Here is a 27045-nt window from a genome sequence, read left to right on the forward strand (position 1 = left end):
AGGCATAAAATAATGACCATTTCAATTATGAAGCTGTGATATTGTCTATTACTAACATCAAAATAATAGACTTAGTTAAAATTCTACTTAAATGAAGACAAATTAGCTTTGGCCAGAAGTGTAATCATTTAAGCATGTGTGCAAAATGATTGTAACAAATCAGCTTTGGCCAGAAATTGAGACAATCACTTTAGTTATGCACTTGTTAAGTATGTTGTACATGAAAGAATTAAATCAGCTTTGGCCAGATATTAAGACATTCATGTTCGTAATGCACACTTAACATAGCTTTCGTAATACTTGAACGATAAGTAGATGTATCAAATCAGCTTTGGCCAGAAATGATACATCAGAAGCTCATTCGAGTTAAGCTATTTTGGTTTTGTAAGGCATTATCTGATTCAGAAGCCCCGAGCCAAATTTTAGTTCATATTAACTGCTTAATAAAGTAATGGGATTTCGGACAAGCCTTGGCACTTTATGAACACTCATGATTTCGGATGAATCATGTCTTGGATTCATCCGAGATGAATGATTTCGAATGATCTCGGATGTGTCCAAGACGCGTAAGTCGGATGATTTCGGAGACGAATGATTTCGGATGAATTATGTCTAGGAATCATCCGAGATGGTGATGCTTAGTCCAAAATGATCCGTGATGGTCCGAAATGATCAGGCAGATGTTGATCCGTGATGGACGCTTAGTCCGAAATGATTAGTCTGAAATGATCCGTGATGGTCCGAAATGATCATCCGAAATGTGTTCCACAAGCTACAAAATCCTTAATTTAGGCAATTAATAATTGATAAGATTGAAATCCGAAATCTTAGGGATTATGGATTAAGTTTCCAGTTTAGATATTAATTATATTTATCTGTTTATTTCGAAAATTATATCCATTAATAATAATAACAGATTTCGAAAATTGTTAAGTAGGTAAAAAATATCAAAACAGAAACAAACACCCTATAATCCGAATTCATTCCAAAACTAAGGGAATTTTCGAATTTTCTCATGAACATATGATGAACTCTAAAATAAAATATTCAAACATTCATCTGAAATCTGGAAACTTTTTACACATTTAAACATATTTTTTTTTGAACATTCCGATTTCGGAACAGTAATAATGGATGAAACATATGATCCGAGATGGCATCTCGGATGACAGAAACCGAATTTGTTAGGGTTTTTCAAATTCTGTTTTCCAGTTTTTATTCCAGATTTATGGATATAAAACAGAACCGACTAATCAACATATGCTCTGATACCACGTGTTGATCGTTCTTTTTAAACATAAGGGAAAACATGAAAACATACCTGTCACCGCAGATAGTGCAGTGGAGAATCCAGTGAGGGAAGAAGACATGGAGTTCGACATCTTTGTCAAGGTGATCTGGTTCCTCCTTAGGGTGTAGACTGATGATGGTAATGACCACCGAATAGGGAGTTGGTATGGAGAAGAGGCCGATTTTGATGTTATGTGAATTAGGTTATCTGTCTAAGTGTGTAACCTTTTAACCTCTACATAAGTCTCCTTATATAAGCAACCAGGAGGAAACCTAATTAGTTAATAAGGGTAATATGGTCCATCAACAATTACCAACTAATTAGTTAATAGGTTATTATATATTTTGATCTATATAATGTAAATGATTATAATGGCTACTAGATTAAATATTAAACATAATATATTTAATCTTACATGAAGTGTTGAAGTGCAGATTTTTGGTGACACACTAGGAGACATTAGCCATCAGGTCTGCTAATTTTTTTCTGAACAAATTTTTCTACCCTTCTCTTCGTGAGTGGACATGGTTTTGGTGGGAGCACTCTCGTGTTGATAACGTGTGATGAAACTAGCCTATTAACACAGGAATATGAGAAGAATTATAAGGAGAAAAGAACTAATATTTCATTGATAGGTATGTCATACAAGAGATACAATGGAAAGTATATATAGGAGAAGAAAACTTGGAGAAGAAGCTAATCTATTTTTGGTGTTGATAACCATAATATTAATAAGAGTAAACTGCAATTTTACCCCCTGAGGTTAGGGGTCATTGGCATGTCTACCCCCTCTAAGAAAATAATTGCAATTTTACCCCCCACTGTTCACTGTTACGTCGCAACCTTACCCCCAGGCCTCAAATTTGTTGACTAATCTGTTGACTATAACTTGAAATGACTATAATACCCTTTCATATTACCCCCTGTGTTTTGTGCACTCTGTGATATTACCCCCTGCTACCGCCATTCACCACCACAACCACCACTGCCACCGCCATTCACCACCACTGCCACCGCCATTCACCACCACAACCACCACTGCCACCGCCATTCACCACCACAACCACCACTTAAAAGCCTGCATCCTTTTTCTTGGATTCTCACGCAGATCTCTGCAAATTCAAGACAAAAAAGAAGATGAAGGTATCAAAATCTACACCAACTTTTACAACCCACAAGTGTTATATGTGAAATCTCACATGGGTTTTTAATCTTTTGTTTAAATCCTCACTCTTTTTGCAGAAAGTTATGTTGAAATTGGACTTCTTGGATGAAAAAATCAAGCAAAAAGCCATGAAAAATGTCTCCAGTCTCACAGGTACTTAAAAAAATTATGTAAATCCAATCTTTATTCATCTGGGTCATCATAATTTATAATTTTAAACCAAACCCAGATCTTAGTTTCTTACAAAGTTTCAAAACTTTACATGATCAACAAACACAGGTGTAGATTCAATATCAATGGATATGAAAGACAAGAAAATGACAGTAACAGGGGATGTAGATCCAGTGACAGTTGTGTCAAAACTGAGAAAGATTTGTCACACAGAGATTGTATCAGTTGGTCTAGCAAAGGAGCCAGAGAAGAAAGATGGTGGTGGTGGTGACAACAAGAAGAAAGAAGATGATAAAAAGAAAGAAGAAGACAAGAAGAAAGAAGAAGCTAAGAAGAAAGAATTAGAAGCAAAAAAAAAAAAAAAGAAGAAGAAGCTTTGAAATTAGCTTATGCTGCTGCTGTTGCACATCATCATAATCATCAGCCATACCCTTATTATAATTATCATCAACAGCAACAACAACCTTACTATCAGTATAATCATCCTCCTACCCTTATTAAGTGGTGGTTGTGGTGGTGAATGGCGATGGCAGTGGTGGCAGTGGTGGTTGTGGTGGTGGCTGGAGGTGGCAGTGGTGGTTGTGGTGGTGAATGGCGGTGGCAGTGGTGGCAGGGGGTAATATCACAGAGTGCACAAAACACAGGGGGGTAATATGAAAGGGCATTATAGTCATTTCAGTTATAGTCAACAGATTAGTCAATAAATTTGAAGCCGAGGATTAAGGTTGCAACATAACAGCAAACAGTGGGGGGTAAAATTGCAATTATTTTCTTAGGGGGGTAAGGGTGCCAATCACCCCTAACTCGTTAGGGTGTAAAATTGCAGTTTACTCTACTAATAATATATATTTATAACAAAAACAACAAAATAAACTAACTTAAATCCTTTAATTTTTCTATAGAATTAAGTTTCAAAAAATAATAATTTATTTTGTTCTTCCATAATCCCATTTCTATCCAAAATATGTATGTGGGTGGTAAAATATTACAAAAATCTTGTGATCATTTTGGGAAATCATGTTGCAAGCAAACAGGTTTGTATTACCGACTAGTGACAACTCATGCATGCAGAAACATAGTACTGACCCCCCTATGTTTCTGCTACTAACTGCCAGTACTACTACTATGCATATACCACCAAAGTAAAAGAAGGTACAATCTCTAATGCATGTCGTACAACTCATTATAGCATGACACTAGTCTGCACAAGGGTCCCATTTATTAAATGTGTGATCAAAATAACAAAAAGCGAGAGGGTCCTCATCTATCAATAAGTACAAATAAAATTTTTATACTTTATACCTAATAATTGACAAGTTTACTTTTATTTTAGCTTTTTTGTTTCAAAAAAAAAAATAAATAAAAAATTAAGAATAAACCAATACAATGTCTAATATTAAGGGTATTTATAGTCCGGTTCTAGACTAAAAAGTAAAACCTTAGATGTCGATGCTTTAGATGAAGAGAAAGTAATGAAAGTACTTTTGTAGTGTGTGATACTTCTATGATCACGTCTAAGCCATTTAACACATATAACCAGAGGATACACGAATCTTCGGTTGTGTATCTTCTTTTACTCACCTAAACCCTAAAAACTTTCTTCTAGAAGCATATGTATATAATAATACATACATACACGATACGATTAAATCATTATTATGGGAAAAAGTCTTGACACCAGTAAAAGTCACATGTCTTGTAACGAAATAAGTTATTTATTTCTATGACCGATGCATAGTGGGCGACTGGGTGTGATGCCCTAGCCACCACACTCCAACACGGTGCCATACACCAAAACGAGCAAAGCAACAGGGTAGCTCTGTGCGTTCCGGATCGCAGATCGTGGCATGTTGAGTGATTTATGTGATTATGGTTGAAACACAATAAAGAAAGGGAAAATTACGGCAGTAGCCGCTTGACCAGGCCTTTTACCAAAATAGCCATTTGACCAGGCTTTATGCCCCTACACATGTCAGCCCATCCAAGTGAACTCTCATTTTTATGCATCTTCAATCCAGCCACAACCAAGCGGACACGTGTCCCTCTTACCTGAACCGGCTTTATGCCGCTACACGCCAGCCGAGCCGCTACAAGTACAAGCCGAGCCGCTTCGCGCCCCTGCCCCACAAGCTAGCCGAGCCGCTACAAGTACAAGCCATGACCTTTCAAGGCCAAGCCGAGCCGTTTCAAAACTCTTTTTAAATTTCAGTAGTATTTTTTAAAAAAATATCAAAAAAATAAGTCAAATTGGTTTTTGAAGTATAGGTGGGACAAATTTTTTCAATGTTGTATTTTTTAAGAAAATGACGTTTTTCTTAGCTTTAAAAAACCGAATCCCATACAGAAGGAGTTCTCTACTCTGTGTTCTCTCCTTTTCTATGGAATCTCTCGGTTTTATGCCAATTTTTTCATCGGGTGGGTTACCTCTCGGTTTTATGACGTTTTACTTAGCTTTAAAATCTCAAACTCATTATATTTGTAGTGGGTTAGGATCGAAGAAAAGCTTTTGTATTTAACAACTTTTATATATGATAAATTTTATATCTTATGTACATTGCAATAGACACTAAATAAGACAAGACTTTATTTATTAAGATACAATAGCAAACAAACGGACAAGCATTTATATAAACGTACGATTAAACTAAAAATCTAATAAATAAAAAAACACATGTAAAGGCTTGGGCATGTGTTGAAAGCTCATAAATTCAAATGAAACGGCTTGGGGGTAGGTGGCATGCTGAAGCGGCTTAGATCCAGGGTGTAGCGGCTTGGGCATGTGTTGAAAGCTCATAAATTCAAATGAAACGGCTTGGGGGTAGGTGGCATGCTGAAGCGGCTTAGATCCAGCGCGAAGCGGCTCGGCTTGTACTTGTAGCGGCTCGGCTGACGTGTAGCGGCATAAAGCCGGTTCAGGTAAGAGGGACACGTGTCCGCTTGGTTGTGGCTGGATTGAAGGTGCATAAAAATGAGAGTTCACTTGGATGGGCTGACATGTGTAGGGGCATAAAGCCTGATCAAATGGCTATTTTGGTAAAAGGCCTGGTCAAGCGGCTACTGCCGTAATTTTATATTTTAGATTAAGAAAAAAAAGAAAAAAAAAACTGGTTAGAGAACTAAAAGTGATTCACAAAATGAAGAAGGTATACAAGCACCTGAGTTTCTCTGGCATGATATGCATAAATGGCAATGAAGTGGGCCCCATGTGGGGGCAGATTTTCTAGTGATGATCTGTCTTCTTCATCTCTCCAATTTAATTGAATTAAATTTAAATTCCTGCTTCAATTGTGTCAGCCCAAATTACTCTTCTCTTCTGAACCACCCTCTGCCCATGTTATCTACCATCAATCATGAATCATTATTGGGTCATTAAATACACACACCAAAAGTAGCTTCATTTTCTTCACATTATCACATCTTTTGGTCAAATATCCATATGTGGGTGGTCCTCTTCTAATGCAATAAAATAAAATAAACAATGGTATATACTCGAAAAATGATAATGGAGCATACCCTTAAAATCTTACAGTCATTTTTATGAGTTAAATGTTTGGTTGGTCTCTATGGTTTGTAAAAATTTTATATTTGGTCATAGTGGTTTACTAATTACACACGTGATCCCAAAAGTTGTCAAAAATGAACTCGGTTGGTCCCCTGACCTAACATCTGTTAAATTTCTCAGTTAACTATGTGTGAAATGACTATATTATCCCTGAAAGCCCAATCATCTTCTTCAACCTCTAACACCACCGCCTCCACTTTCACAACCCACCACAACCTGCAAACTACCTCCACCACCATCACAATCCGCGTTTCAGAGGTCGCTACAGGTATCCATTGTGCTTTTTGTTCCTAATTACATGTTTGAATTGTATTTAGAGGTTTTCGGTTGATCATGTGAGTGTACCGTGCCTGATGTTGGTGATTTGGGGTTAGGAAGATGAATCAACAGTATGTTTAGGTGATTTGGGGTTAGGAAGAGAGTTGTATTGTATGTATCTTGGAAAAAATTATAGCGGTGTGTTTAAGTGATATACGAAGCCGCACACAAGGTCTCTGCTCTCTCTCTTTCTCTAAAAATCTGGTCACCGGATTATTTCTCCGGCGACCTGTCGGCCGTCCGGTTTCTCCGGCGAATCAACCAATCCACCACAACCACCTCCTCCTCCCTCTTCTCTCCCGTTTTTCCGGCCACACATACATAATCCTTCTTCTTCCATGTAACACCATTATACCCGCACTCGCAGTTCAAAAATGAGAGAGAGAGAGAGAGAGAGAGAGGAATCGAGACGAGAGAGATGAGAGGGAGAAAGAGGGGCGGCGGTGACAGGCCCTAGATCTGTCGGATGATGATGGTTAGGGTGAGACTGGGGGTGGGTTGGTGATGAAGATGATGATGGTGATGAAGATGCAGGTTGTGTTTAATTCTTAGTTTTAGGTTTTAAATTGTTCAAGGGTAATATAGTTATTTCACATCTAGTTAACTAAGAAATTTAACAGATGTTAGGTAAGGGGACCAACTGAGTTTATTTTTGACAACTTTTAGGACCACGCATGTAATTAGTAAACCACAGGGACCAAGTATGAAATTTTTACAAACCATAGGGACCAACCAAGCATTTAACTCCATTTTTACATAAAAGTATTCCCCGTACCCTATATTTGACCAATTTTTCACTCAAAGCCCTTAGGCGTTTTTCCTATCGCCTCAAGTGCCTAGAACTAGGGCTTCAAACAAACCGAATGAACACCTTGTTCTTATTCATTTGTTAAGAAATATATGTGTTCGTGTTCGTTTGTTAATTTTAGGCAACAAACGAAAATGACAGTTGATAGAACACAAATGAACACAAACTAATGCTCTGAACACAAATGGAAACAAACGAACACAAACAAGTGTTCATGAACAAAATATATAACACACTGACAGTTATTAAATATTTTATTTGTCAGAATTTTAAGGTATTTAAATAAAATATAAAAACTAAAAACACTAATGAACTATCGAACACAATCAAACATAAACAAACCAGTTACCGAACATTCACGAACATAAATGAACGAACGCGGCCTCTGTTCATGTTCGTTCATTTAATTAACCGAACGAAATTCCATGTTCGTTTTCATTTGCTTAATAAACGAACAAACACAAACGAACTTCCACCGAACAGTTCGCTGAACGTTTGATTCGTTTGCAGCCCTACCTTTAAAACCAAGCTCCTAAAGTCGTCTCTACAATCTAAACAAATGTTATGTATGTTCCTGTATAGCATTGCTGAAAAAACAATTAATCAAACTACAACATTTTTCTTTTTTTTTTTTTTCTTCAGGATACTGTCAGGGAAAATAAAGATGAAACTCTGAGTCAAAAGCATTGGGTAATTCATAACCTTTGGCTAATAAATTTCACAATGTAAAATTCTTGTCAAAGTTTGACCAAAAGAAATACTTCTTATTTACACAATTGCCCCTTGAAAAGTTGAAATAAATCCACATATGTGCCTATGTCAGTATGTATGAGTGTAAATAACTGGTCCACAACAAGGAACTGAAACACCAAGAAAAACATTTTGCCTGCATCAATGTGATTCAAAGCATCTTCAGTGGTACCATCTCTAACACTCTGTTCATGAAAACAGAAATAAAAAAGGCATCTGGCAAACCCTTTCAAATCGCGCGATATAGTGTTACAGGGGCCTAAAAACATGTTAGCATGAAAATGATGCATACAATAATAAAAATCCAAATAAATAAAAAAAAGGAACTCCTTTTTTCAAGAGACAGCTAGTGTTTTGGGACCATTTACAATTTCACATAGACAAAATATACAAGGGTTATTACCACAAATTTGATGCAACATGTCATTAGCTAGGGTTTGATAAGGGACCACTCTACAAATCTGCAATAAAACATGCCAGCCATTATAAAATTTTCTAGTGAGTAAAGTACATGGATGGTCCCTGTAGTTTACCAAAATTTTGGATTTGGCCCCTAGCTTACGAAAAGTACATAGATGGTCCATGTGGTTTGCCCTTTGCAATGCATTCAATCCCCAACTTTTTCCAAAAGTACAAGAATAGTCCTTGTGGTTTGCACTTTGTAACACATTTAATCCCTAACTTGGACATGCTAAAACCTTTAGATTTGTTGGCTGGGGACTAAATGTGTTACAAACTGCAAACCACAGGGACCATCCGTGGACTTTTAGAAAGCTAGGGATCAAATCCAAAATTTTGGTAAACCACAAGAACCATCTGTGTACTTCACTCTTTTCTGGTAAAAAATGTGAAGAACTTAAGGACACCCTGTTTATGTAGGACATCCTAGTTTAAAGAACCTTTGCATATGGTCTTATTTATGTAGGACTAGTGGCGGACCTATGATTGTTTTTACTAGGGTCGCTATTCAAGAATTATGGTCAATTGGGGTCATCTTCATATTTTTCACACAAAAAATAAGACACTAGATAATACTAATAAAGATTTCTCCGGTACCCAACACTTGGTCCGCCCCAATGTAGGACACTCAAAAATGTGAAAAATGGAACTAAAGATTCATTTAGCCCCCTCAAGAGCACCATATAAGCACCCCACAGGTCAACTCAAAGTTCATTTAGGGAAAAAAATTATAGTTTCGCACCCCATTTTGATAAAGGGTGTTTCCAGTTTCAGCAACAGAACCACAATATTTAAAGAATTATTTCTGCTTGGTACAAAGCAACATGTGATGATAAGAAGATAAGAAGCATATGATTAAGGATTTATTAAAGGAACGTGAATGAGAAGTTGATATGTTTCCTTTGTGACAACAATTAAAAACTAGTGCTGATGACCCACTAAGAACTTACCTATTGATGAAAAGTAATGGCAGTTACTTGCGGGTACTCAGCTTGAGTTTGATGATTATTTTATAAATAATCGATAAACACATCTGATTATCGACCGAACACAAAGATACATATATTATATACATATATTTACATAAATACATATAGAGGAATGTTCAATACCAATAGCTTTAAGTGTGATACACAAGGTGGTTATGTAGCCGCAAAGCATCTTTCTCTCTTCCACTTTATCAGCACTACGTACAAGTAGTTATTCTGGTTCTCACAGTTCATAACTTAAAACTAATTTTCTATCACATATACATTTGTAACTATTGCTTTAACTTTGATATATAAGACGGTTATGTAACCGCATAACTGCCTCTCTATCTCTCTACCACTATATCTTTTAAAGCACTGTGTATAAGTGAATGTAATGCTACAAACTGATAAAAAAAATATTAAAATTACTCTATGAGATCAGTCAAGCTTATGGAAATGACAACAGATATCGATTATGTGAATTCATACAACTGGTAATTTGGAAATTATAAAACTTCCATCTTACAAAGAGTTGTCCTTCTTTAATTACTAATACTATAATTAAGATAATGCAGAATCACAAACTTATACCTAAGTCATTCAAGAAACTTATTCCTGATCTTTAATGTGTGTGATAATAGAGTAAACAAAATTACGGTTGGTTAAGCTACTTGCTAAGTGCTAACCATCTATCGCCTATATTCATCATCATAATGCACAGGGTATAGATCATATAACTTCTAGAGAGATATTGTTAAGTATCACAAAGATCTGATCCCACTTATCGACATATAATTGGTGATAATTTACAGCTCCAAAAGGTTACAAAATGCATTTAATATCTACATCATGAGTGAATCAATATATCAAATCAACTGCAGCATGGCATCCAACAAGTATCATAAAATGGTAGGCCTTGAGAACCCATCATGTAAATAATTACGAATATTCAATTGGGAAATGTTGAACATCACAGCAACAAGTGTCTGCAACTGGTCATGGGTTAAATAGTTTATTATAAAATTTGTCTAATTCATTATTGAGATTGATCAATAGCCGCTCCACCAATAGTGTTTATTAATCATGTTCTTTTCTTTATTAGTGATGGTCTAGTTCAATTCTGAGAACATGTTAAATTCATAATCTTAGCCACAAAAGTGCAGTTTCTAAACACACACATTGAGCTAATGTAGTTACAAATCGATCATCATTGAAAGATTAGCACATTTCAGAACAAATTCAAGCGTATACTCATGATATGCGCAAATCCTTGGCTGTATATCTACTTTTGAAACGCAAGTAAAAGTAGACACGTGACACTTAATCGGCTATATAAAGAAATGATTATTTCCGGATTTTTTCTTCAATAAATCCAGATTACTTCTAACAATAAAACATTAAGATTCGCAACTTTAACCTAGTGAAGTTGCAAATTAATCATATATGAAATAATAGCAGGCTCTGATCATGTCATAACAATTTCACGCATATAGCCATGAGATACACGAATCTTTGACAGTAATTCTACTTCTGATATGCGAGTACAAGTAGACACGCGGCACTTACTCGCGTGTCTCATGGCTAAATCATATAATCCAAACTAGCTATAACAAAACACGAATTCAACCAATTTCGATCTCATATAAATTGCAAATTGCAAAGTGCAAACAATAGGATACAATACAATACACTATAAAACATAACAATGCCGAAAACTATCATCACAATTTCGCAGCAATAGATCTAAAAAACTCACAATTCAAAACGTTCACCACGAAAAGCGCATTCAGAACCCCCAATCCAGCACCAGCAGCAACGTCAAACACAAAATGCCGGCCAAGCAAAACCCTAGAAACCGACGTAGCACACGCCCAACCTACAACACCAAAATTCAACCACCTAACACTCTCATATCCCCCAAACCCTACCAAATCAACCTCCAATTGACCTAAAATATCCGAAACCAAATCCGACGAAAAGTAAATCACCGAAGCAATAAAACAAACTCTAGAAGCGTGACCGCTAGGAAACGACCAGTGATCCACCGCGAACGTGAGGAACATGTGCTTGTTATACACCGGCCGGTGCCGGCGAACGAGGTGTTTAACGGTACCGATTATTATGAGATCGAGAACAGATCCGATTAATAGGTTAACGAGTACGGTGAACAGGATCGGAGATGTGGACGGTAGAGGAGAGAGGAGAACGGAGAGGATGATCGGAAAGAAGAGTCGGCCGTCGCCGGAGATTTCAAGGAGTTTGAGGAAAAAACGCGGGAAAATCGGTTGAGTGAGAGTGTAGATAGAGAGGGAGAGTTTTGTGTCGAAGGTGATTAGGTTGTGGAGGAGTGACGATGGCGGTAGTGGTGGTGGTGGCGGCGGTTGTGGTGAATCCATGGCGGATTGCTCCGATTGACCGTACAGCCGGTGGTTGCAGACGGTTATTTTGGGGTTTAAAATATCTAGGCCCATTAATGGGGTGTCTTATGGGCTATTGGGTTATTAAAGTTAGAAGTATAAAAAACCGGTTCTCGAAAGCCACTTTGGTTTATAAATCGGCCGGTTTTGTTTTTTAGTTTGGCCTGAACTGGTTTTAAGGTTGAAAACCCCAACCCATCCAAATCGATTTGGATCGGGTTCAAAACCAATCTTCACGTTTAAACTTGTTTTGTTATGTTATGGATTGAAACTATTGCAAGGTATGTGACTGGTACTACACATCGGTTGTATAACCAACAAATGTGAGGTTTATACCCATGTCTTGCAACGATTTCAGTTCACGACACATAACACCCCTTTCCTTCATAGCTAGTTATCAGGTTCATGCTTTCCATGTGACCAGTTTGTAACAAACCACACTTCAATGTCTCAAGTTCCATAAATTTTTATTAACCATGAATAACTTGAATATACATAGTTCTTTTTTAAATAATCAAGACTATAATTATAATCAAGATCTTATACGCTCTTAAATAGTTATTGGTTCAGGCAGGGCCGTCTATCACGGGGTGCAGGAGGTGCCTGTGATCAGGGCCCAAATCAATATAGGGCCAGAAAAATTTTAAAATTATACATACATATACATATATATATATATATATATATATATATATATATATATATATATATATATATATATATATATATATATATATATATATATATATATATATATATATATATAGGGTTTGGCTATATAAGAAAGTCTATCTTTTTAAGAAAACTATGCAAACGCATTGTCATCCATTGATTAGCTTTCATCTAACTTGATCAATGGCTCTCATCATTTTGGTAAGAATTATAATTAAAAGAAATCTTATAATACACATTAATGATGCTGGAAGGGCATTTTCGGTAGAAGAAAAACACTTTTTGGCATTGGAAATGACAAAACCCACTAGTATCATCATCTCTCTCCTCTTTCTTCTAGTCAAATCTTTCAATACACTATTATCTCTCTCCTCTTTCTTCATCATGTGAAAGAGAAAAGCTTCATGGTCTTCAATGGTGATCTTCATTTGAAGATAATTTCAGCATCATGTGGTCTGAAAAAATCACAAAGACACACGCACGAGTGTGTGTGTGAGAAGAAGGTTTGAAGATCTTCTTCGTGTTCATCGGACGGTTATAGATCCGGTAAGTGTTCTTGAAATATCATTTCACACTTGATTTTGTGTTGAAATGGTTATTAATATGTTTTTGTGTGCTGAAAGTGTTTTAGTAATGGTTGTTAATATGATTTTGTATTTTAAATAAATCAAAAACTTTAGGATGAGATTTTGAACGGGTTTTTTTTGTTGGTTTGGTTGCTTGTTAGGGGCTTTTGATCTTAACAGTAGCTGTTTTTTGTTGGTTTGGGTTGCTTGTTTGGGTTTTTGATCTGAACAGTAAGTGTTTTTTTGTTTGGTTGCTTGATTCACAGACTCAGGCCCATAACATATGTTAAGCCCCCTGTTAGAATGTTATATAACGTGTGTTGATTTACAGAAACAAACCCATAAAGATATTCAATTGACAAGCTGGATGGATGTAGGCGAAGTTAATGCGTGTTCTAGTAATGGTTAATGTTCATGTATTTTAAATAAATCCAAAACTTTAGGATGAGATTTTGAACGGGTTTTTTTGTTGGTTTGGTTGCTTGTTTGGGGCTTTTGATCTTAACAATAATTGTTTTTTTGTTGGGTTGCTTGATTTACAGAGACATACCCATAACATGTGTTAAGCATCTGTTAGAATGATATGTAACGTGTGTTGATTTACAGAAACAGATCCATAAAAGATATTCAATTGACCAGCTGGATGGATGTAGGCGACGTTAATGCGAGGAAATTGAATAAGTCACATCCTTTGGAAAAGAAGTCTTCGTTCATTTATAACATGTGTTGGTGGTTCATGCTGTAAAAGAACACCATGATGTAACCCGACTTGTATTCATGTATATGAAAGTGGTTTGTAAAACACCACGATGTGCATATACTGATCGTAACACGTGTACAAGTTAATATGGAACATACAAGTAAATATTGTAACACCGTATACCTGGGATAACATTTTGGAATGTATAACATGTGTTAAGCCTCTGTTATAATCTTTTTGTAACCTGACATGTATTCATTGTAACAACTCTCACTAAAATTAATACTTAGGATAATAATTTTCTATTAAAGAAATCCTAATTGAGACACCCAAGTAATTCTGCATAAACCTTAAAATTTCCAGAACAATCGGAATCAGGATCAGGGCCCCTAAAACTCAGGGGGGTTAAACCCTAGTGATGATTATCAACAATTTTCGTTGTCAAATTAGAACTTTATAAAACTGTCAACTCAGCATAGCTAGTCCCGAACCTGGCTAGCCTATAACTAGACTGCTTCCCTTACGAACCGTAAGGGAAGTGGCTTACGGTCCGTAAGCGTGTCCAAAAATCAGTATAAATAGCCGACATTGGCACTTGCATTCTATGATTGAAACGACGTAAAAATTCTCTGTGTACGTCGAGTTATAGTAAGAACAGTTCAATAACACACACTAATTCACGAAGTGCTGCCGCAATCAGGGTAATAACTCGATCGCTATTACGATTCAACGTCCGATCGATTATAACTATCCAACGATGATTTGAGTGCTGCTCAAATTGAGCTGATACTTTGTTAATTCGTCGTGATTTCGACTTGAATATTTGAGTACTGTTCGAATTCGGACTATGCTCTGTTATTCGTTGCGAATCCGTTGAATTGTTAAGTATTGCACCGTACTAATCGTTGTGAGGGTTTAATCTCGTGAATTGACATAACTGCTGTATTAGTTACTAACCCGTTTGTGTGTGCATTGTTGTTAAAATTAGGTTAATCAAAGCTAATCAGTAGGCTTATACTCTGCTCGTTAAATCTGCAATGTGAGTCATTCTTCTTTTTATCAAATGTTTTACAATACTCCAAATTATTTTCAGAATTATAATTACAGTGATTAAGTTTATGTAATCACCAAATTACAGCCGGTATGTGGGGTATTGTGCACATTACTACTGTTGTTATCACTTTAGGTGGGCGAACCTAAAATTAAGTGATATTCGTCATTCATTGGGGCAGCCAATGGTGATATGACCACAGTCACCGAAATGAGTCAAGTGACAAATACTGTGGGTAGTTGGTTTGATATCAGAAACATTGTAATCTCTCTTAATACTGTAAATTATAACAAACGAGTCATTTTAGTAAACTGAATGATTCACTCAGTATTTCCCTGCTGACAAAACATTTTTCAAACATGTTTCAGGTGATCTGTTGTGAGCAAAGAAAAGTGCCGTGGAGCACTACAAGCTTAGAAAAGTGGCTCAATGTAAATAAATAAAGAAACATGTTTTGAGAAATAAAGATTTCCCTGTGAAATCACCTTATTGTAAATTATGGGATTTATCCCTATATTATATAAAACGAGCAGTTTTAATATTAAAAAGATCCTGTTTAAGAAAGCTTCCGCTGTCATTTAAACAAATACCACGGGATTTCCTGCCTCGCGGCTCTGGACCGGGTTAAACCGGGGCCAAGGGCCGTGACAGGAAAAGGTGGTATCAGAGCCAGGTTTTAAGCTTACTATTGATTTTAGCCTATTGATTAATTCTAATTGTCATTCTGTGAATATATGTTTTATTAATTGATTAATTGTGGAGTTACAGTATGGGTAAACAAAAGCTTTCTGCTATTTACCACAAGTTAGATACTGTGCCCACAGAAAAAGGAACCTCTTCCTCCAAATACCCAGTAGATCCAAAAGAAGGGATTTTTGTTCGAAAAGCACAATATGAGAATCCTCTCACCCCAGAGAAAAGAAATTCGATCATTAGGAAAAGCCAGAAACCCCAAGTCAAGAAAGTGAGGTTTAATCCAGAAATTCAGAAATTAGGCAATAATCCACCTTGGGAAGACCAATTAGATGAAAAATGGGCAAATCTGTATATGCTAGCTAGCGTAGCAGAAAATGCAAACCTCTAAACTATCAATAAGCCTGGTCTAGAAGAAAACTACCATATAGTAAATAAATAAAACCGAGTGTGTTCTCTTTCCTGTTATCTTTTGTACGAAGTAGTGTGCAATAAAACTTCAATGTATATTTGTTAAACTTATTCCAAAGTTTTAACTTAGCATTTTTGTGCATTTTGCATATATGCTATCCAGCATGAATGAGATATCGGAAGCATTTCAGAATCTCAACCTCTACCCAGTACCAATTAAAGTCTCCCACGACTTTACTGGTTATATTGCTGACATAGAGGAACCTCTGGAATTCCAAGCTCCACCGCTGGAAAAAGCAAAACCTAAAAAGAGAAGAAGATATGTAGGATGGAGAAAAGTGCGCAGGAGGAAGCCAGCCACTAGGAGACTTCCTAAAATAGAAAATCCCATGAGCAAAGGAAAAGAAATAGAGACCGGAGAAAGTTCCAAACAAGCAGAAATAGAAATAAGACAAGACATTAAGCAAAAGGGAATAGAGACCGGAGAGAGCTCTAGGCAATCCGAAGAGATCACATTTCAAGACGAAATAGACCGTCTACTGGCAAATTGTGATGTCATAGAATCTATCCACAATAATCTCTACTCTTACCGTGCCACAGCCCAATTTCCAATAAACTTAGAACCAGCTATTCCAGACCCACTAATCCACACACGACCTTTAGGCCAAATGGAAGAGTGGTGGACAAATGACTGGCAATTCCAAAATATGATCAATAGTCCTTATACTTTACTCCCACAGTTTGATCCAGAACCTATCCCCAATCCTCCAATGAGCAACGAAAACTTAGCCGAACTTCGTCAGTTCGGTGAAGAGCTGATAGGTACAGGGAATAGGATCCGGGAAATGGGGGAACAAATCTCCTGGAAGTACGACGAGAGGGAGCGTCGTTACTAAAACTGCCAGTTGACTAAAGGATAGTAGGGTGGGAAGTGTGTCTGTATCATAATAGTAATAGTTAAATCTAACTCTGTAAAATGGGAAATAAAACATTGTGAGATAAACAGTGTGTATGGATGCCTATATAATCTATAAAACAAAATAGAAGTCGAGACATCGACAATTTTGGTTATAGATATGTGTTGTAAGGTTTTATGTGTTTATGTGTAATTGCTTTGTTATATCTAACTAGCAATTAATTGACACTAATAAATTACACTTATACTAATTATCAGATGGAAAACGCTAGTAATGAACCAGTTAATGAAGAGAATCAATCTGAGCAAAATCAGGAAAACCAATACATGACTAGACAAGATATTGAAAATATCATCACTCAAGGGATAGCTAATGCTATTCCTGCAATCATGGCTGCTGCTCAGAAACCTGTTGAACCGCAACAAATCATTCCTAGTAAACGTACCCAGGAAGACAATTTTAGTCATAGTGTAAATGGAGGCGGCAACCATGACAATAATAATCCACGACAGGCCCCACTCCCTAAGAAAATGAAAGCTGCAACGCCTGGTTGCACTTACAAAGAATTTCTGGCCTGTAAACCAGCAGAATTTGCAGGTAACGAAGGGGCAACTGCAACACTGCGTTGGTTAGAGAAAACGGAAGCAGTAATTGCAATAAGTAAATGTGCTGAAGAAGATCAAGTGATGTATGCGTCAAACTTGTTCAAAGAAGGGGCGCTAGAATGGTGGAACACAGTGCTACAATCAAAAGGAAGAAGGGTGGCCTATGCAATGAACTGGGAAGAATTTAAGAGTCTTGTAGAAAGAAAATTCTGTCCCGAATACGAAAAGGAACAAATGGCTAACAAGTTCCTGAGTCATCGTATGATAGGCGTAGATTGTCGAGGATATACTTCGACATTCTTCGAATATGCGAGAGTGGTACCTACCTTGGCTTCGCCAGAACCGGTACTTATTTCCCGTTATATTTGGGGATTAATTAGTGAAATCCGTAACATCGTCAAAGCTGCGAGACCTCGTACTATTGACGATGCTGTGGAATTAGCTAATACCCTAACTGATGAACTGGTACGCACAAGAGAAGAAGATCGAGAAAAGGAATTGGCTCAAAAGATTACCCAAGGCTTTCGTGTGGGTAGTAATAATAAATTCAAGAAGAGAGGAATGAGACAATCTGCAAATCTGCCTTTTTGCAAAAATTGCAGAAAGAATCATTTTGGAAGATGTAATATAATCTGCAACTTCTCCAAAATGACAGGACATCGTGAAGAAAATTGCAAAAAGAAAACCATAGTCTGCTATAACTGCGGAGAAACAGGACATTACAAAACAGAATGTCCTAAATTGATTAAAACCACAGACAATAAAGGTAAACCAGCTGATGGAACAATAAAGAAGAATGCCCGAGCATTTCAATTGACCACTCAGGAAACCGAACTAATTCCTGATGTCATAGCTGGTACATTTCTAGTTCATGACGTTTATGCAAAAGTATTATTTGACTCTGGTGTAAACCAAAGTTTTATCAATACTTCATTCTGCCAAGCTCTTAACTTACCCTTAACCGCCCTTAGGCAAATTTTTACAGTTGAAACGGCAGAAGGTAATTCTGTTAACATAGATAAAGTTTTGCAAGAAGGAAAAATAGAACTATTAGGCCATAAGTTTTCTGCAAACCTGTTACCTATGAAATTAGCTGGATTCGATGTAGTATTAGGAATGGATTGGTTAGTAGCCAACCATGCTCGAATCCTATGTGATAAGAATTCCGTAGAAATTCGTACCCCCACAGGAGAAGTAATTTTAATTACAGGGGATAGACCTCGAAAACCACTGAAATTCATCTCAGTGATGAAATTGGCTAGTTATTCGAGAAAACAAGAAATGGTGTATATGATTTCTGTAATCATTAACACTAAAAGTAAGGAACTTCAGGACATCCCTGTAGTCTCAGAGTACCCAGATATCTTTCCAGAAGAATTACCTGGGTTACCACCCGATAGAGAAGTAGAGTTTAGAATTCATTTAATTCCAGGTACTACACCAATAGCTAAAGCACCTTATCGATTAGCACCCACCGAAATGTTAGAATTGAAAAAGCAGTTAGATGAATTACTAAGCAAAGGGTTTATACAACCTAGTTCATCCCCTTGGGGAGCACCAGTGTTGTTTGTGAAAAAGAAAAATGGATCGATGAGAATGCGTATTGATTATAGGGAGCTGAATAAGGTTACAATTAAGAATCGATACCCATTACCTAGGATTGATGATCTTTTTGATCAACTTCAAGGAGCTAGATATTTTTCTAAGATAGACTTACGATCCGTATATCATCAATTGAAAGTACAAGAAGAAGACATACCTAAAACTGCTTTCAGAACTAGGTATGGTCATTATGAGTTTACAATCATGCCCTTTGGATTAACGAATGCACCCGCAGCATTCATGGACATGATGAATAGGATCTGTAAACCATACTTGGATAAATTTGTGATCGTTTTCATCGACGATATACATATTTACTCCAAAAGTCAAAAGGAACATTGTGAGCACCTACATGTACTCTTAACTTTGTTAAGAAAAGAGAAGCTCTATGCTAAATTCTCAAAGTGTGAATTTTGGCTGCAAGAAGTGCAATTCTTTGGTCATGTGGTAAATCACGAAAGAATTCATGTAGATCCTGCTAAAATAGAAGCAATCACTAAATGGAAGGTCCCACAAACAGCTATGGAAATTAGAAGTTTTCTAGGCTTAGCTGGATACTACAGAAGATTTATTAAGGATTTCTCTAAGATAGCTGTACCCTTGACTAAGCTGACCTGTAAAACCGTTAAGTTTGAATGGGGATCTAGACAAGAAGAAGCTTTTAAGATTTTAAAGCACCGATTGACAAATGCTCCAATTTTAGCTTTACCCGAGGGAATAGAAGACTTCGAAGTATATTGTGATGCCTCAAAGATAGGATTTGGATGTGTGTTAATGCAACGCAAGAAGGTAATTGCGTATGCCTCTAGGCAATTGAAAAAGCACGAAGAGAATTATATGACTCATGACTTAGAATTAGGAGCCATAATTTTTGCCCTTAAAATTTGGAGACATTATCTGTATGGAAGTAAGTTTACTGTTTATACAGATCATAAAAGTTTAAGGTACATATTTGGGCAAAAAGAGTTAAATATGAGACAGTGAAGGTGGATGGAAATCCTGAGCGATTACGACTGTGATATTCAATATCACGAAGGAAAGGCAAACGTAGTCGCAGATGCCTTAAGTCGTAAGTATCATGAGAAGCAAAAGCGAGTCCGTGCTCTTAGTTAAATCTACAAATAGATTTAATGGAGCAATTGAAGGAAATTCAGGAAACAGCAATCAAGGATGATGCTGAAGGAATGAAAGGTTACATAAAAGAATTGGAACAAGGAAATGATGGAATTTGGAAATTCCACAAGAAACGAATTTGGGTACCTAAGCAAGGAGAATTAAGAAATAAGATTTTAGAAGAATCTCATAAATCTAGGTATACTGTACATCCAGGAAACAATAAGATGTACCAAGATTTAAGAAACAATTTCTGGTGGATAGGAATGAAAAAGGATATAGCTGAATATGTATCTAAGTGTCTAACCTGTTCACAAGTTAAGGCCGAACATCAGAAACCTTCAGGATTACTCCAACATCTAGAAATGCCTGTATGGAAATGGGAACTCATAACAATGGATTTTGTTACTAAGTTACCCAGAACCAGAAAAGGTAATGATGCGATTTGGGTAATTGTGGATCGATTAACCAAATCAGCCCATTTCTTACCATGAAAGAAACCTTTAGCATGGAAAGGTTAGCAAAGTTGTACGTAGACGAAGTAGTATCTTTACATGGAGTCCCACTCTCCATTGTATCCGATAGGGATAGTTGTTTCACTTCTCATTTCTGGACTAGTTTCCAGAAAGCAATGGGAACCCGACTGAATCTGAGTACTGCATATCATCCACAAACAGACGGACAAAGTGAAAGGACGATACAAACTTTGGAAGACATGCTTCGAGCATGTGTAATAGATTTTGATGGTAATCGGGATAACCACTTACCTTTAATTGAATTCTCCTATAACAATAGTTATCATTCAAGTATAGAAACTGCTCCATTCGAAGCACTGTATGGACGCAAGTGCAGAACCCCAGTTTGTTGGGCAGAGATAGGAGAAAATCAATTATCAGGTCCAGAAATCATACAAGAAACTACTGACAAGATAACTCAGATCAGGGAAAGACTAAAAACGGCTCGAGATCGTCAGAAGAGCTATGCAGACAATCGTCGCAAACCATTAGAATTTCAAGTCGGAGACAAAGTACTATTGAAAGTTTCTCCTTGGAAAGGAGTAGTACGATTCGGTAAGAAAGGAAAGCTGAGTCCAAGATACGTAGGACCTTTTCCAGTAGTCCAACGAATAGGATCAGTTGCTTATCACTTACAACTACCAGAAGAACTAGCTGGAGTACATGATGTATTTCATGTATCCAATCTCAAGAAATGTTTATCAGACGAATCCCTGGTAGTACCTCTTCAAGATATAGAGGTAAATGAAAAGTTAAAATTCGTAGAGAAACCACTACAGATCAAAGATAGAGAAGTCAAGTTTCTCAAGCACAAACGACTAGTGCTGGTCAAAGTCAAATGGGATTCAAAGAGAGGACCAGAATACACTTGGGAGCTGGAATCAGAAATGAAGCGCAAATATCCTCATCTATTCCAATAAATCTCGAGGACGAGATTTTTCTTAAGGTGGGGAGGATGTAACAACTCTCACTAAAATTAATACTTAGGATAATAATTTTCTATTAAAGAAATCCTAATTGAGACACCCAAGTAATTCTGTATAAACCCTAAAATTTCCAGAACAATCGGAATCAGGAACAGGGCCCCTAAAACTCAGGGGGGTTAAACCCTAGTGATGATTATCAACAATTTTCGTTGTCAAATTAGAATTTTATAAAACTGTCAACTCAGCATAGCTAGTCCCGAACCTGGCTAGCCTATAACTAGACTGCTTCCCTTACGGACCGTAAGGGAAGTGGCTTACGGTCCGTAAGCGTGTCCAAAAATCAGTATAAATAGCCGACATTGGCACTTGCATTCTGTGATTGAAACGACGTAAAAATTCTCTGTGTACGTCGAGTTATAGTAAGAACAGTTCAATAACACACACTAATTCACGAAGTGCTGCCGCAATCAGGGTAATAACTCGATCGCTATTACGATTCAACGTCCGATCGATTATAACTATCCAACGATGATTTGAGTGCTGCTCAAATTGAGCTGATACTTTGTTAATTCGTCGTGATTTCGACTTGAATATTTGAGTACTGTTCGAATTCGGACTATGCTCTGTTATTCGTTGCGAATACGTTGAATTGTTAAGTATTGCACCGTACTAATCATTGTGAGGGTTTAATGTCGTGAATTGACGTAACTGCTGTATTAGTTACTAACCCGTTTGTGTGTGCATTGTTGTTAAAATTAGGTTAATCAAAGCTAATCAGTAGGCTTATACTCTGCTCGTTAAATCTGCAATGTGAGTCATTCTTCTTTTTATCAAATGTTTTACAATACTCCAAATTATTTTCAGAATTATAATTACAGTGATTAAGTTTATGTAATCACCAAATTACAACCGGTATGTGGGGTATTGTGCACATTACTACTGTTGTTATCACTTTAGGTGGGCGAACCTAAAATTAAGTGATATTCGTCATTCATTGGGGCAGCCAATGGTGATATGACCACAGTCACCGAAATGAGTCAAGTGACAAATACTGTGGGTAGTTGGTTTGATATCAGAAACATTGTAATCTCTCTTAGTACTGTAAATTATAACAAACGAGTCATTTTAGTAAACTGAATGATTCACTCAGTATTTCCCTGCTGACAAAACATTTTTCAAACATGTTTCAGGTGATCTGTTGTGAGCAAAGAAAAGTGCCGTGGAGCACTACAAGCTTAGAAAAGTGGCTCAATGTAAATAAATAAAGAAACATGTTTTGAGAAATAAAGATTTCCCTGTGAAATCACCTTATTGTAAATTATGGGATTTATCCCTATATTATATAAAACGAGCAGTTTTAATATTAAAAAGATCCTGTTTAAGAAAGCTTCCGCTGTCATTTAAACAAATACCACGGGATTTCCTGCCTCGCGGCTCTGGACCGGGTTAAACCGGGGCCAAGGGCCGTGACATTCATGTATAATCTAGTGGTTTACAAAACACCATGATGTGTACATACTGATCTAACATGTGTTACAATTTGTCTGTTCGGAACATGTAATTGCTTAACATGTGACAAGGGTAAAAACAGTCGACGGGGGCGATGAGCTTAATGGTGAGCTTAGTTAATATCGTAATTTTGTTGTAACCCACTTGTACAATATCGTAATCTTGTTGTAGCCCCACTTGTATACATATGATAACATGTAAGCATCCATTATAACCCGACTTGTATTCATGTATATGAAAGTGGTTTGCAAAACACCATGATGTGCATATACTGATCGTAACACGTGTACAAGTTAATATGGAACATACAAGTAAATATTGTAACACCGTATACCTGGGATAACATGTGTTAAGCCTCTGTTATAATCTTGGTTTAACCCAATATGGTGTCATGTATAAGCTAGTGGTTTCCAAAACACCATGATTTGTATATACATACTGTAACATGTGTAACGTGTGTTAAGCCTCTATTATAACGTGTGTTAAGACTTCCAGAATGGATGCATAAACTCCAATAGTAACTTAATAACAACATAGTATACCTGATATAACGTGTGTTAAGCCTCTTTTATAACGTGTGTTAAGACTTCCAGAATGTGTTAAGTCCATACCGTTTTAACATCGTGTAATAGAGAAAACAATAAGAGTCTCACATTACATATTACTAGTAAACGAAAATACATAGCACTAAGAAAATGATGTATCGGTAATTTTGGAATATATAATATGAAACGGGTCATTTGTTTCGCACATTTTGGAATGTATAACATGTTTTAAGCCTCTGTTATAATCTTTTTGTAACCTGACATGTATTCATGTATAAGCTAGTGGTTTACAAAACACCATGATGTGTATATACTGATCTAACGTGTGTTACAATTTATCTGTTTGGAACATGTAATTTCTTAACATGTGACAAGGGTGAAAACAGTCGACGGGGGTGATGAGTTTAATGGTGAGCTTAGTTAATATCGTAATCTTGTTAATATGGAACATACAAGTTAATGTTGTAACACCGTATACCTGGGATAACATGTGTTAAACCTCTATTATAATCTTGGTTTAACCTATCATGGTGTCATGTATAAGCTAGTGGTTTCCAAAACAGTTACTATTCAGATCAAAAGCCCCAAACAAAGCAACCAAACCAACAAAAAACAGTTACTATTCAGATCAAAAGCCCAAACAAGCAACCAAACCAAGCATAACTTTTTAACACAAAAATAAAAACCTGTAAATTAATCTTACACAACTGAAACAACAACTAACAAAGTACACAGAACTAAAAACCTGCAATTAATTCGTCATACCCTAATACATGTCTCTAGTACATCGTCATACGCTAATACATGTCTCTATAACATGTTATTATGGTTTAGCTGTGAAACAGGAGTTCAGACTATAACACGTGTTACGTTGGTTGCGCTATAAGACAAACTTGGCTTAGCTGTGAAACAGGAGTTCAGACTATAACACGTGTTACGTTGGTTGTGCTGTAAGACAAACTTGGCTTTTCGTTTCTAAAAACAGATATCCAGAAGTTCAAACTATAACACGTGTTAGTTGTGCTGTAATATAAACATGGTCATGATCCTTAAGCATTTGATCCACGTTTGACGAAACCAATGGTCCCGAGAATTGGATCTTGTTTCCCTTGTATCCATCACCATCCTAATAACAAAAAGATAAGATAACCGTTAAGTCGTTAACCAGACATAACTATTAACACATTCATAACCATGGTTTTTTCATTCAGCAAGTGTAACGGCTGAAAATGAGAAAACAACATCAAATAAGGATACAAATGAAGATAATGACATAAACATTAAAGATCTAAAATACGAAACATTAACGGTCTATAATTTGTAATCTATACGAACATTAACGGTTGTTCGTGTTTAACAATAACGGTTGGAATTATACAAACTGTAATTTGTAATCTATAAGACACATTAACGGTCTAATTACGAACATTAACTATTATACTTGGTGTTCGTGTTTCAAAACCCATATTCTATAATCGGCTGAAAAGAAAAAAACTACTGAAGCAAACAAGCAAGATAAAAACGTGAGCATTAATAGACTTGTTGTTCGTGTTTCACATTAACGAGATCCCCCTAAATCATCATATCCAAACAACAAACAAAAACTGACAATGCAATAATCAAATCAAGAAACTAAATCAAGATTACCTCATCGCAAATATCACCACAAAAATCGGACCCATATCGAATCAAATAATAAAAAAGGAAGAAACTTTATTCACACCCTTGTTCACCACAAGATCTGGACGAACATTGGAAGGTGAGAGAAGAAGAAGAAAAGCGAACCAAAGCCCACTAGCCCAGATCGTAGTAAAGATCTTGTTTAGGAAGATGAATACTCCACAATACATTAATGGTGCTCCATAGATCTACCTTTGTTGATGGATGCTCCATAGTTCATTAATGGTGGATCTAGTTTGAAATAAGTGGTTTAAGAAGATGAAGAAATTATGAAAAAAGAATCTTTCTAATTTGAATTTGGTTCATCGAAAATGGAGGAGGATGGAAGAGAATGATGTGATGTTAGATATTAACGAGGGTGTCAAATCACTTTGGGCAAGATAACTTTTTGAGTGGGCTAGGAATATGTAGAATTACCAATGTGCCCTCAAGATTAAAAAAAGATATTATGGAAGCTGGGACATGTGGCCAAATGTAGGCCATTAGATGAGTTTCCAAGGTTTTCTAAAAATTCAAGGTTTCTTGTAGAGCATTACCCTATATATATATATATTTAAAAAATCCTAGATGTTTGTATAAATAAGGGCCTGCTAAAAGACCAAAAGTTTTTTAACTAAGGGCCTGTTTAAAAGTTAAAGAAAACGGCCCAATTAACAAGCCCAAGTGACTAGTCTAAACAAAAATAAGGGCCTGCTAGATCAGGGAAAGAAAACAAAACGTCCACTACCGCAGGTAGTATAGTATATCACACAGGGAATTGGGACGAGGGAAACTGGAAACAAAACGTCGATCATATGTTTTTCTCGTTTTAATTTCATATGTTTTTATGTTACATTTTTTAGTATTTATATATTTGATTGAATGATTGATGAATTTATATTATATGGAGATTTGCGAATAGGGCCCAAATTTTTTTTTATCTCGAACAGGGCCAAAAATTTTTTGGTGATTTTCGGGTACGACCCTGGGTTCAGGCGACCAGTATGACTCGTGACGGCATAAAGGGGTACTCAACTTCATATTGCTACACATTTCGAAGCAATAACTTAGGCATGTAATACAAGATTTCAATATCTGCTTATATCCTATTTAGTACGTATGCATATTTCTATAAGGCCTTATACCATTTCACTTAGGCCACACCATGGAAGCATATGATTTTGATTTACACACAAACTAGTTAGGCTTGTGAAGTTAGCTGAAATCCCATTAGATATCAAATACCCTATTTGACATAAATATGTTCGAATTCAAGTAAATAATTTGTCATTGTGGGAGAGATGTTTATGTGTGTTATAATATGAAGACACTACACGCATGGGATTTTGCTAAGTCAAGTCCCCACTACTAAAATCCCAAATCTAAGCTACTTTCGACAATCCACAACAATGTGTGATCCAACCAATAGGGTCAACTAATCACTTTAGTGCATTACGCGCATACTGATTAAAAATTACCAACTTAGATCATTCAAAGTCGTATCACCATCATCATACTCAGTAAATTCCACCAACAGTAAAGCTAAGGTAGGGTCTGACGAGGGTAAGATGTAGACAACCTTACCTCTACCCCGTAAGAATAGAGAGGCTGTTTCCAGTGAGACCTTCGGCTCGATAGTAGTTTTACAT

General features: G+C 36.5%; 2 protein-coding genes across 5 annotated transcripts; one reads left to right on the forward strand and one right to left on the reverse strand.

The window, feature by feature from the left end:
- The first annotated feature begins 2319 nt into the window (after window positions 1-2319).
- Window positions 2320-3109, forward strand: LOC110896605 (heavy metal-associated isoprenylated plant protein 39-like). Its single transcript, XM_022143850.2, has 3 exons — window positions 2320-2434; window positions 2534-2609; window positions 2736-3109. The coding sequence occupies exons 1-3, from the start codon at window positions 2429-2431 to the stop codon at window positions 3005-3007; spliced, it is 354 nt and encodes a 117-aa protein (XP_021999542.1). The 5' UTR covers window positions 2320-2428; the 3' UTR covers window positions 3008-3109.
- Window positions 3110-5828: 2719 nt separating this feature from the next.
- On the reverse strand, window positions 5829-12029 carry LOC110922815 (probable lipid phosphate phosphatase beta). 4 transcript variants are annotated; one of them, XM_022167027.2, is made up of 2 exons: window positions 11252-12023; window positions 5829-5965 (listed from the first exon to the last, which is right to left on the reverse strand). In XM_022167027.2, the coding sequence occupies exons 1-2, from the start codon at window positions 11964-11966 to the stop codon at window positions 5928-5930; spliced, it is 753 nt and encodes a 250-aa protein (XP_022022719.1). In that variant the 5' UTR covers window positions 11967-12023; the 3' UTR covers window positions 5829-5927. The 4 variants fall into 4 exon arrangements, with proteins under 4 accessions (XP_022022719.1, XP_022022714.1, XP_022022727.1 ...); XM_022167022.2 differs by lacking the exon at window positions 5829-5965 and adding an exon at window positions 7989-8201 and having other exon boundaries at window positions 11252-12029; XM_022167035.2 differs by lacking the exon at window positions 5829-5965 and adding an exon at window positions 8188-8250 and having other exon boundaries at window positions 11252-12021.
- Window positions 12030-27045: the final 15016 nt, after the last annotated feature.

The sequence above is a fragment of the Helianthus annuus genome, chromosome 2 (assembly GCF_002127325.2).
Source record: "Helianthus annuus cultivar XRQ/B chromosome 2, HanXRQr2.0-SUNRISE, whole genome shotgun sequence".
Taxonomy (NCBI): Eukaryota; Viridiplantae; Streptophyta; class Magnoliopsida; order Asterales; family Asteraceae; genus Helianthus; species Helianthus annuus.